At 35.1% G+C, this 12,230-nt stretch overlaps 1 protein-coding gene across 5 annotated transcripts in view; it reads left to right on the plus strand.

Moving 5' to 3' along the window:
* The window catches only part of GPR155 (G protein-coupled receptor 155), a 69,477-nt gene that overhangs the window by 14,839 nt on the left and 42,408 nt on the right, over positions 1-12,230 (plus strand). For all 5 annotated transcript variants that reach the window (XM_060016563.1, XM_060016561.1, XM_060016564.1 and 2 more), the window contains 7 exons: positions 498-663; positions 1,555-1,710; positions 3,069-3,152; positions 4,082-4,199; positions 7,501-7,585; positions 7,700-7,790; positions 9,078-9,288. In XM_060016563.1, coding sequence (XP_059872546.1) covers positions 498-663; positions 1,555-1,710; positions 3,069-3,152; positions 4,082-4,199; positions 7,501-7,585; positions 7,700-7,790; positions 9,078-9,288 — 911 coding nt within the window. The remainder of the gene's footprint in view (positions 1-497; positions 664-1,554; positions 1,711-3,068; positions 3,153-4,081; positions 4,200-7,500; positions 7,586-7,699; positions 7,791-9,077; positions 9,289-12,230) is intronic.

Here is a 12,230-nt window from a genome sequence, read left to right on the forward strand (position 1 = left end):
CTAATTGTAAGATACCTGTTTCTCTACTGGTTTTTGAAATCTAACTGAGCAGCATTGTTATCATTACCTGAACCATTTAAACCTCTAATCATAATAAAGGTCCACTTATTTATTTTTCCAAGAATGAGTTTAGTAATTTTCTTGAAAAAGTTTACTCAGATTGTCAGTCTTCTTTTTTTCTTTTAACATTTCAATGAACTAATAGGGAAAGCAAGAAACAGCAGTTATAATTACAACTTTTACAGATTTTTTGCAAGAAAATTATTCATAGAACAAAAAAAATTAGTTTTTTTCCTCCTAATTCCTGATGTTTGAAGTATTTCTAGAATATTGTTTTACTTTAAGTAGCTCCAAGTTGAATTTTTTATTCTTTCAATAAAATGATACCTTCCGGGCAGGAGAAGAATAACCTAATGCCAAGTTCACTAGAGCAATTTACTATTTGGGGACCAGCATACTTTGATACCAAGCAAATGATGCCTTTCTTGTTTCTTCAGCCTGGTGCTGCCACTTCTGTGCCGAGAAATGGTGGAACTCTTGGACAAGGGCAACAGTGTAGTGAACCATGCAAGTGTATCGAATTATGCATTTTTGTATGGTGTCTTTCCTGTAGCTCCAGGAGTGGCTATCTTTGCAACACAGTTCAACATGGAAGTAGAGATTGTATGTATATATTACTTTCTAAGTTTGATTGTTTGGTTAGTAGAAAAATGAATTTTTAAAACACAGAAATCTACATTCTTTTATGAGAATCTGATATCTGTAAATTGCCTCATTATAAATAAAGAGACATTATGTAACATCGTGTAACAAGTGAGTTATTTAATCTGGGGTCTTTATTCAGCCATGACTTTTTTCAGTAGTCTTTTTTAGTTTCAAGTATTTTAATGCTGTAATTTTAGTTAAGCCTAAAGGTTATTTACAGAAGGGTAACTTTCAAAATTTGAGGGGAAAAAATCTGATTTATTCATTGATAATCCAACCACCAGATGCAAAATACCACATAATCAACTGCAATAAATAGCTAAATCAGTTAACATCGATTAGTGTCTAAGCATGTTATCTACAGCATTAGAGCAGATGTTTTTGAAATATAACATGAAGGAACTAAATTGTTGACCAAAGCTTAGTTCCATTATTTAATCGGTAGAATGTTTGCATGGTAATTTTTCTCTTTTTGAAATTGCTTTTATTGCCCTATATTTTATGAAATAGTATGGAAGGAAACTGGTCATCAGTTTAAGTAGATCATTGATATGGTTTACTTTCTAGAATCTAGGAGATAAACATCAGATGTGGGATTTCTAGCATTGTTATATGCAAATATAAATTGAGCATAGACTGGAAGAGAAGCCAAGGGAACTTAACTGTGTTTTCTTTTAAGAACTCTAAGAAAAGGGGAATATGATATTAGATAACATGCTGGATTCTGTGATGTCTCTTTACTGACTCCTGCTTTTATTTTAGAATGCCTTAATGTGCTGTGGCTAAAGTTTACGAGAATTGTTTAAGTGAGTCTGTGACTCTTCCTCAATTTGACTTCATTTTTTGCAGATAACCTCAGGGATGGTAATAAGCACATTTGTGTCTGCACCAATCATGTACGTCTCTGCCTGGTTACTGACTTTTCCCACCATGGACCCGAAGCCATTGGCATATGCCATCCAGAATGTTAGTTTTGATATAAGTATTATCAGTCTGGTCTCCTTGGTAAGTATGTTTCAGTGTAAAAATGAATGAGAATCACAGAATGAATTTGAGAATAGCTTGGTAACAGAAAGTTAGGGAGTAAAAATATAATTTCTTATGCAATACAGAAAGCTAAAGCCTACCCATAAAATATAGTATCAGCCTTCTGAGTTTTGTCTTTCCAGTTGGGAGTTAGAGTTATATAACAGACAAGCCATGAGATTTAGTCATACTTGGATTTGACTCCTGGCCCTGTGACAAACTAGCTGTTATTTCTCTGTGGAGTTACCTAAGCCTCTCTAAGCTTCAATTTTCTCAACTATAAAATACAGATAATAATTTAACGTATTTCCATGGTTTGTTTTAAGGATTACATGAGACAATATATGTAAAAGGCATTCTGAAAACGGTGAATTGCTATATAAATACTAGCTATTGTAGAATCATGTTGTAGGAAGGGATCTTTGGGATTAAGACCAAACATCCATTTAATGTTAATGAAACTTTTGGATATATCTAGCTCAAATTAAATACTAATACACTTGGCAACTAGAGTATCTTGTAGATTGAGTTGCCTGTTGAATTCAAACAGTATTCTGGCTGAAAATAAAAAGACAACTTTTGCTGTTAAAGGAAAGGAGATAAGGATGAATATGTATACTGGCAACAAATAAATGTGTGATTAATGTAATTTTTAAGAAATTTTGCTTCTGTTACATTTTCTTAAAAATGATGCCCGTTGATAAGAGGGCAGTTTCATAGGGGGAGAGACAATATAAATTTTGATGGACAATGAGGTGAGAAGAAAGAAGGAAATCAAACCAGCATACGTAGCTGACTACTGGGTATCCTTTTAAATATAAAGAATGCAGGAAAATTAATCTTAAGGTGGATGACGTGTGTTGTTTGAAGTAAGACAGCCTGGAATGTAGATACCTCACGAGCCAATGTGGTGGAATCAAAAAGGGAAAATTCAAGATAGTAACTGTGTCTCCCACTAAAGCGCCTTTCCTGAAGAGTTGTCTGTGAGCCTGTGTCCCACCCCAGCCACCAAAGGTAGGGATAGTTGGAACGTGGCCCTCCCTGTTCAAGGACTAGTTCTTAAAGACTCTGTCATTTTTGGAGTTAATTTACCGTAGGATCTCTCCGTGCTTTCTATTTTACTTTACTTTTACTATTAGTTTACCTTAATGCCCTTTTGGGAGCTACACAAGTTAAAGTAAATAAAATATTGCAATTCCTTTTTGAACCAGGATAAGAGAATTCTTTAAAGAGGCTAATAAGTAATTAGTAAAGTAATTATAAAATAAAAGTTAGTAATTAATAAGTGATTATAAAGATTAAGAAACCTGAGTAACTTTTGAACCTCTGTGTTTAAGATCTGGTCTTTGGCTATTCTCCTTTTGAGCAAGAAGTATAAACAGCTTCCTCATATGCTTACAACTAATTTACTCATCGCTCAGGTTAGTAAACCTACAGATAATTAAAGCTGTGTTTTTCTCATTGGTTATATTACTATAGAGGAAAAAATCGCTTTGTTGGGTTTTTCCAGGTATAAAGTCAAAAGTATTTTTTTACCAAATACAATCAATTACAATTTGGTTACAACTAATTTATGCCGAATTTATTAAATACTGCAGTGTGTCTTAAACTATACAAAGTTGAGGCTAATACAGTTGGCCCTCCATATCCATGGGTTCCATATCCTCAGATTCAACAAAAATGGATCGAAAATATTCAGAAAAAAAATTCCGGAAAGTTCCAAAAAGCAAAACTTGAATTTGCCATATGCCGACAGCTATTTACATAGCATTAACAGTGTATTTGGTATTATAAGTAATCTGGAGATGATTTAAAGTATACAGGAATATATGCATAGGTTATAAGCAAATACTACAGAATTTTATATAAGGAACTTGAGCATCCTTGGATTTTGGTATCTGTTAGGGGGGCGAGGAGGTGTCCTAGAACCAATCCTCCATGGATACAGAAAGACAACTGTAATGACATTTAGTGATAATTTTGCATTTTTTAATAGAAATAATTGAATCATTACAACTTAAACTCTCATAATCTTACTTTTCTAATTAAATCTTTGCATGTCTCAAATCATAAAGGAAAGAAGTTTACATTTTCTATGTAAACCTTTTCTAAATATAAGGTTAGTATTTAGAATGTTGTCATTATCTACTTCAATTAAATAGAAGGCTTGTTAAAGGCTCGGTATAAAAAGTTTTTTAATCATAAAACTCGAAGTTTTAGTATAACTAGAATGAAATAGTTAATTACTCAGTAATAATTTTAAGTGAATAATTATAGTTGCTGTGAATAAAACTCATGAGTATGAGTCATATGAGTATGACTGACTGTTTTTTAATAATTTTTTCTTCAGTCTGTTGTCTGTGCTGGAATGATGATATGGCATTTTGTTAAAGAAAAAAATTTTGTTGGACAAATTCTGGTGTTTGTTTTATTGTACAGCTCCCTCTACAGCACCTACCTGTGGACAGGTAAGTTGGATCATGAAGAGATATTTAGGTCCCCCTCTCCTCCATCACTTGAGGCCTCAGTTTCTAGTTATCTAGTTGAAGTCTAGTAGTACAGGATTAGGGCATTCACTTGGGCAGTTACACCCACTAACATAGACAGTCTGCAAAGCTGAGTTCTCTTCCCCAATCACTGTTTCTGCCTGGGCTCAGGTGGTTTCCAGTCACATGTCCTTTTTCTTCCGGGTCTTGGGTTCTAGGCCACAGTCAGCACAGCTCCCCTTTGGAGCCATCAAAGGGGAAAGGCACTAGAAGCAGGTAGGGAAAGGAAAGAATGGGCAGAGAGGGATGGGGCATGTGAGGTGTGTCGCAGAGCTCGCTATTAGAATCCAACTGAACTGAATGAAAAATTCTGGCTCTGCCTTAAGCCAATGACTTAACTTTTGCGGTCTCAGTTTTCTTATCTGTAAGCCTGGATTATCACACCTTACAGAGTTATTTTGAGAATCAAATGAAATATGGATGTTTATGCCTGGTACATGGTAGGCACTCAACAAATGTAACTATATTATTAAATAGAGGGAAGAGCAGTAATATGAGAACGAGAAAAACAAGTGAACAAAAGGGTATGGAAAGAGAAGAATACCCAGGAAGAAAAACTATTTTTCATTTCAACTGGCCCCATAAAGGATATTCAAAATGTTTTAGCACATTGCTCTTTTGACGTATAACATTTATTTGGGTGTGTACATTCTGGTATGTTTGTGAAACATTCAGTCTGGCTGATTTGTATTCATACCACAAATGCAAACCTATAAAATGGCACATAAAAGGAAACTGTAGAATGGTAGCACTGGTTATAGACCCTGTTAGGAGGCAGATGTCAGGAAGTGGCTGGGGGCGGGGTTGGGGGGCGGACAGGCCTTTGATTTCATGCCTTCAGGATCAAAGCAGGACCCATCTCAGTCAACAGCCTTTTGAAGTGAAGCAACAATGTGGCGAGGAATTCATACAAAATGAATTCAGTGCAAACAGGAGAAGGTTTGCTTTTTAAAGGCAAGTACACCTTGCAAGGCATAAGAGTTTTCACGAGCTGTCAAGTGAAAAGAGCCTGAATACTTTATTTCCAAATACAGATGAACCAACTTGATCTCTAATACTTAGGTTTATTAAGGTTAAATTTATAATGAGAATAAGAGAGCAGTATATAGATCAATCTGTCAAAAAGCCCCAAGTTTCTCTGATATCCTCTTCAAGCATGCATACCAAAATCTCTCCAAAGAAGCTGTTCTGAATTCCTTGACCTCGATGAAGAATAACCTTGAGATTATTGTGATATAACAGAACTTTAGACCTAAAAGGTCATTTTAAATCATCCTGTTCAGCCATTTTCAGTTTTACTCATTTGTAAACCATCCTCATGAATTTTGCCATATCTGCGTACCACCTGTCCTTTCTTTCCACCTTAAAATTAACTCACTTTTTTTACTTTAATAAATTTAGCCTTATCTCAGTAAAATCCCAGGTTTCATGTGTTAGTTAAAAATTTTTCAAGCACATGTTAAAATAAACACATAATTAGTCAAAAAATGTTCCCCCCGTGCCACCTACAGTCACCGCACTTTCGGAAACACGGGTCTAGTTTAAATCTTTCATTTTGCCAATGGAGGAAAATAAGGCCCAAAGAGTTTAACTGATTCAGGCAAGAACTCTCACAGCTTCCTCAGTGAGACATCCAGGCCTAGACTAAGCCTGTTCTTCATATGTCAATACTTTCACAAGGCAGGAATGAAATGATAAACGTTGGAATTTTAAAGAGTGCCCTCACTACTATGACACAGTTGGTACTCTTTTGTGATTGGTTACTTGCTTCCCTGGCACTTTAAAAACCTGAAACAGAGTGTGCAAATGCATTGGGAGGAGCACTGGTATTACAGTGTCTCTTGAACTTGAGTACTGTGTGGGTCCTCTATAAAGAAAAACAATTCTCAAGGATCTCAGTGCTGATTTGTATTATTTCTAGCACGGTGTTACTTAATCTGTATAATCTTAAATCTAGGTATGAATTCCTTATATACAGCTAATATACAATTTTAAAACCAAAGCAAATTCACAGATTAGATTTAAACAAAACTACAAGCTCAGTAACTCTAATTAGCAAAATTAATTGACATGACAAAGGATCTTATTTTGCTAATCTGAATCACAGCTTGAAATGTAAAATGTAACTCATTTTTCTCTGGGTAGGGTTTTTTTTGGTTTGGCCTGGCTCTGCTTTGATGTGTGGGTTTATGACCTGGTTATCTTGCTGCTTTTCTCTTCTTCAAACTACCACAGAATGTTCATCTGGACTATGTGTTGTGATATTATTTGGCCTTCACTTGGCTCAAACTTCAGATAAAACCAGATGTAAGCCCTGAAATAACGAGACTGTACTTTGGTTGTAAGATGGTCATCCAGATGATTATCATTGCAAATAAACCAAAAAGACTTAACATTTCTCACAGAAATTTCCAGATCCCTATGGGTCCACAGATCTGAGTTTTAGAAACACTGACAGAGTTGAAGGATTTAACCTTCAACTGGGTTTCTAGTCTTGCTGTGCCCTCTGCTGGCTGTGTAGCTTGGGCAAACCCTTGTTTACGTATCTATAAAATGAAGGCATTAAAAAAAAAAAAAAATGAAGGCATTAATTTAGAACAGTGGTCCCTTCCAGCCCTAAAGTTCTAAGCTTCTATAGCTATGTAGAATTTATTAAATGTTACTTCTATAAATAATTGGGTATAAGATATAAGGAAAGCTCTTGAAATATTTGTTTTAAAACATTTGTTTAAATGTTTAAGACATTTGTTTTTGTGTTAACTTTATATTATATTCGTATTAAGGTCCATCATTTAGACTTGGTGAATTTTCCCAAAACAAAACCTGTATAAGAATTGCCTGTACTTTCTTAGCACCAGCAAAGTGGGGGTGTTTTTATTTTTAGAATCGTTCTGTATCCAGTTAAAAAAATTTTTTTTCCAAATATACTTCGATTCCAAACACATCAGTCAAAAGAACAAAATGATTTGGGCTTTTTGAAAAAAATCTTCATGTATTAAACAAGAAGATTTCAGTAAAGAAGCAATGTAGGAGGGAAAACATGAATGATTCTGAATTAAGAAAACTTGCTTCAAAATATTGGGAAAAGCATTTATTTAAAAGGAGCGAATTCTAGGGCAAGAACTACAGACTACTATTGAAATAAGCTTGGTTAAAGTTCCATGAAGTCTGATCAACATCAAGAGTAATCACCTATCTTTCAATCTCTATTTTTTATTCTTAGGCCTTCTAGCAATTTCTTTGTTTCTTTTGAAAAAGAGAGAAAGGGTACAAATTCCTGTTGGAATCCTCATAATATCTGGCTGGGGGTAAGTTGGTAGTTTTCTGTTTGCTTACACGTTCCCACATACACAGTTACTATTCATCCTCTCTTTTTTTCTCTCGCTCTTTTTTTCTCTCCCTCTAAACTCTTGTTATTATAGGATTCCTGCTCTCCTTGTTGGTATTCTTTTGATAGCTGGAAAACATAATGGAGACAGCATTGACTCAGCCTTCTTTTATGGAAAAGAGCAGGTGAGAAGAGTTTATTGACAGTTCTGTTCTTGAGAATGTCTCTCTTTAGCTTCTTAATGTGTTTTGCTATACTTAAATTAAAATTAATTTTGAAAGTCTATTCCAGTTTATTGCCTATCACACTGGTGATCCTATGTCACTTTGTTAACTCACACCTCAAAATGCAGTAAAGATTTTACATGTCTATAAAAAGGAAAATGAAATTGAAAAAAAAGATTTCACATGTTTAAGTCTGTTTGTAGCTGAGGATTTCCAAATATTTGAAACTTAACTGGGTCTTCTTAAGCATACTTATGAATTATGTTCCCTTTATTGGAGGAAAGGGTGATTAATTTAAAGCCATTTAATAAGTTAGCAGTAATAATAAAAGCCAAGTTCTTGACTTTCAATTGTATCATACATATAAATTTCAGAACAAAAAGTATTTGGGGAAAAAGTGTGCTTGAAAAGCTATTGAGTAGGAGGCTTCTGAGACCTGCTGAATCAGAAATTCCCAAGGATTTGTGTGGTTTTTGTTTTTTTTTTTAATTGAAGTATAGTTTGGTCTACAATATTACATTAGTTTCAAGTGTATAACATAGTGATTCAATATTTTTATAGATTATACTCCATTTAAAGTTATTGCGAAATAATGGCTCTATTTCCCTGTGCTGTACAATACACCCTTGTTGCTTATCTATTTATACGTAGTAGTTTGTATCTCTTCATTCCACATCCCTACCTTGCCCCTCCCAAAGATGTGTTTTTTAAGAACTTCCTAAAATGATTTTGATTTCTTACCCTTTTTTTCTGTTTTGTAATTTTGAATTTTATTGGATTGTTGTGAGAATAAATAAGATTATCCATATAAATGACTTAGACTAGTGCTGGCATATAGTTAGTACACAATAAGTATTAGCTATAGTCACTTATTTTTAGTATTATCACCATAACAAAGTTTCTAGTTGAAATACACTTGAACTGTGTACTAAAGCAAGCAAAATCTTTGAAGTAAAGAAAAAGTCTCTAAGTAATCATTTAGATTACTTGTAGAGGAAACCAAGGACATGATGCATAGTGAAAGAAGCATCTAGAAATCTCGTTTGATTACAAGCAAACCCTAATTTCTCTTCAAGTAACTTACATTCCTTCCATACTCTTCCTCTTTTTTAAGAACTACTATTGTAGAGCATTTATAGCTATGGAGATAACGCATTTTCAACCAAAAAAGTGCCCTTAACCTCGTATATTAAGATTTCAAGCTGGAATTGTGAAAAGTGGCCTAACGTCTCTTTGCAACGTTGACAGATGATCATCACGGCAGTCACCCTGTTCTGCAGCATTGTGATAGCCAGCGTATCACTCATGTGTATGTACCGCACCTCCCAAGCAGGACGCTATGAAGTTTTCGACCAGTCTCAAGACCACAAAGCAGCAGAGCCTGGAAGCACTGCTTTCGAGGACAGTCCAGTGCCGATAAATGAACATGAACCTTTTACAAGTTCTATCCCAGAAACAAGTATGATCCTTAATTATAAAGAAACTCTTACATGCCTGTATAGCCTGTATCCTAAATGTTTTGTTTAAGGAAACTTCCTTGAACTATCTTGAATATCACAGGTATTTATGAAATGAGGAATTTGAATCATAGTCAATAATAGAAAGAGCTTGCAAGTTCATTTATTAGATTCTTGTTTATAAATCTTTTGTGAGGATAATCTTTTTTTAAATCCTAAGACTTCCTTGGTCCTGAGAGTTTAGAGAAGAGTAACAACTGAAGGAAGGCCCTTTCTAGGAAACTAAGCACCTGTGTCTGTTAATTTAACAACATTGTATCGGGTAAGCACCATCAATAAAATGAACGAAAGAGGATTGATTGAAGCAGGGTTAATGGTGAAAGTTGGGAGTTGGCAAACTACAGTGGGCCATCTGTTTCTGCATGTTTCAAGAGCTAAGAATAGCTTGTACATTTTTAAAGAGTTGAAGAAAAATTTTAAAAGACAAATATTTTATGACACTTGAAAGTTATATGAAATTTAAATTTCAGTGTCCATCACGTGTTATTGGAACATAGCCATGCTTATTTATTTATATATTGCCTATGGATGCTTTCACGCTATATTGGTAGAGTTGAGTCGTTCAACAGAGATTCAATGGACTGCAAAGCCTAAAATATTTATTATCTGGCCCTTTATAGAAAATATTCGGCAATCCTTGGTATAAGTGAAAATATGACCCTAACCAGTGACTTTGTTAATGTGTTAACGGTTATCGGGTTTGCTTCAATTCGTGAAGGGAACTCAGCAATAGAGTATGCATTTTGGATTCATTGGTGCATGTGGAGATTTCATAGACATAGACCACTGTGCTAGGAAGTGTAAATGATGGTACCTATTTTGTTTAGAGAGTGTGTGGAGTAGAGAGATGACTAATCTTAAAACTATTAGTTGTAAATAGCAATAAGTAAAGAAAGAGCAAAAATAAATCTCTTTTTAAAAAGAGATTTTAAAAAGCATTTTAACTAACTTAAAAGGAAGAAGATCCCACAAAACTTACTGTCTTACATTGCCTTCCTTCCTCTCTCCTGTCCTTCCTCCCAAACTGGAAGTAGATGGCATGGGGGTTAGAAACACGGATCTGGAGCCAGTCTGCCTGGGTTCAAATCTGACTCTACAATTTACTATTATTTGGTCTTAGGCAAGTTCTCTGTGCCTTGGTTTCCATATTTAATGCTGCTAATACCAACTACATAGGACTGCAGGTTCCCACTACATAGGACTGTAGTTTGCCAACTAGTGATTTACATTAACCCTGCTTCAATCAGGTCTCCTTTAGTTCATTTTATTGGTGGTGCTCACTAATTTCTTTGTCAGATCCTTTGTGATTATGTCATCATCATTTCATTCTTTTGAGTCCTCTTGACTATTTTCCCTTTTAAAACAGAATTTCAAGGATTATGTGTATGCTTTCCCTAAGATTTTAAAAGCCACTTTTCTGAAGTCTCGAGTACTTTTCTGATCATGCCCAGCATCCTTTCCTTCCTCGCTTTCTTTGTGTACTCTCACATTTATCCTATAAATCCATCTACTTTATGTTTTCAGACAGGGCGTAAAGACCACCACTCTCTACATCTTCTTCTCCTGCGAGGGTTTTAGAACTGGCCACCAAAGGCCTGCGAACATGTGTGGGGAGTCCTAAACTAAGTGTCTTAAGCCCGGAGACTTCTGCTACGTCTCTGCTGTCCTTTAAAAATAGCAAATAAACAGTACCATAGATGTTCTTTAAATCCTGTCATCGTCATCTCTAGCAGGAAAACTGGCTTGCACCTTTTGTATAAGTAAATGGAGAGCCAGAAGACAGCTATGGCTTATCTCAATAGAAAACCTTCTGCAGTGTTTATACTTCCCTCTCCTCTTATCTCACTGCTTTATAATTGCTTTATAAATTTTCAGTATAACCCACTAGAGTGCAAGTGCTGTGACTGACTTGCCCATCATTATAGCCTCAGCACCTAGCATGGTATCAGGCTTCCTATACATGTTTAGTAATATTTGTTAAATGAATGGATAGATGCATGGTCGATAAGATGCGCCATGATTTTCTGAAGCTACCCTGAAAACTCCTGTGGCAAAGCACTTGTTTATTTGCCTATTCACCCACGTTCCTAGGAAAAAGGTTTTTAAACCTGTCTGGTTATTTTCCTTCCCTAAAGCCTGCTCTCTTCTGCTTTGCTAGTAGTATTAACACATAACACATTAGATGTCCAGCCTGGCCTCCCCAAATCTCAGTAATCCAAAGTAGTTCACTCCCGTCTGCCCCTCGCTACACATTTGTCAGAGACACGTGATTTGCTTACACTCTTAAGTGTGGAATTATAATCGAAAGGAAAATTAACCTATTTTATTATGAGAGCAAAGGTTCAGTTAATAAAAGAGAAGGCCATATCATCTCTCTTATATATGGAATCTTAAAAAAAAAAAAACCAAGCTCATAGATTCTGAAAACAAGATTCGTGGTTGCCAGAGGCAGGGAGTAGAGGGTAGGAAAAATGGGTGAAGGGGGTCAAAGGGTAAAATAAAAAAGTAATAAGTAAGTATGGTGTATTACTGAGCAACATGCAAACATACATACATAAATGAGAAGGCTAATGGGGCACTTACACATCCTTCTTACATTTGAAGGGAAAAACTGCCACGTGTGTGTGTTCCCTATACATATGTCATTGGAATGGGCTGGCTTTATATCTGTTTTCTTAACAATTTTATCTTAGTGAATTTAAGCCTTCAAATTTATGAAGGTAAGAGGGCAGGGCCAGCTGATTTCTGTATTTTCTTTTCGATTATTCTGTGGCATCGTTATCTTAAATTTAGAGAGACATTTGTCATAGCTTATTATAGATTATAGTCTTTATACTTTGAAATCTTTTTTTGTTTTGTTTTTAAGAACACTACTGAAAAATTA

Source organism: Delphinus delphis, chromosome 7, assembly GCF_949987515.2.
Source record: "Delphinus delphis chromosome 7, mDelDel1.2, whole genome shotgun sequence".
NCBI classification, from domain to species: domain Eukaryota; kingdom Metazoa; phylum Chordata; class Mammalia; order Artiodactyla; family Delphinidae; genus Delphinus; species Delphinus delphis.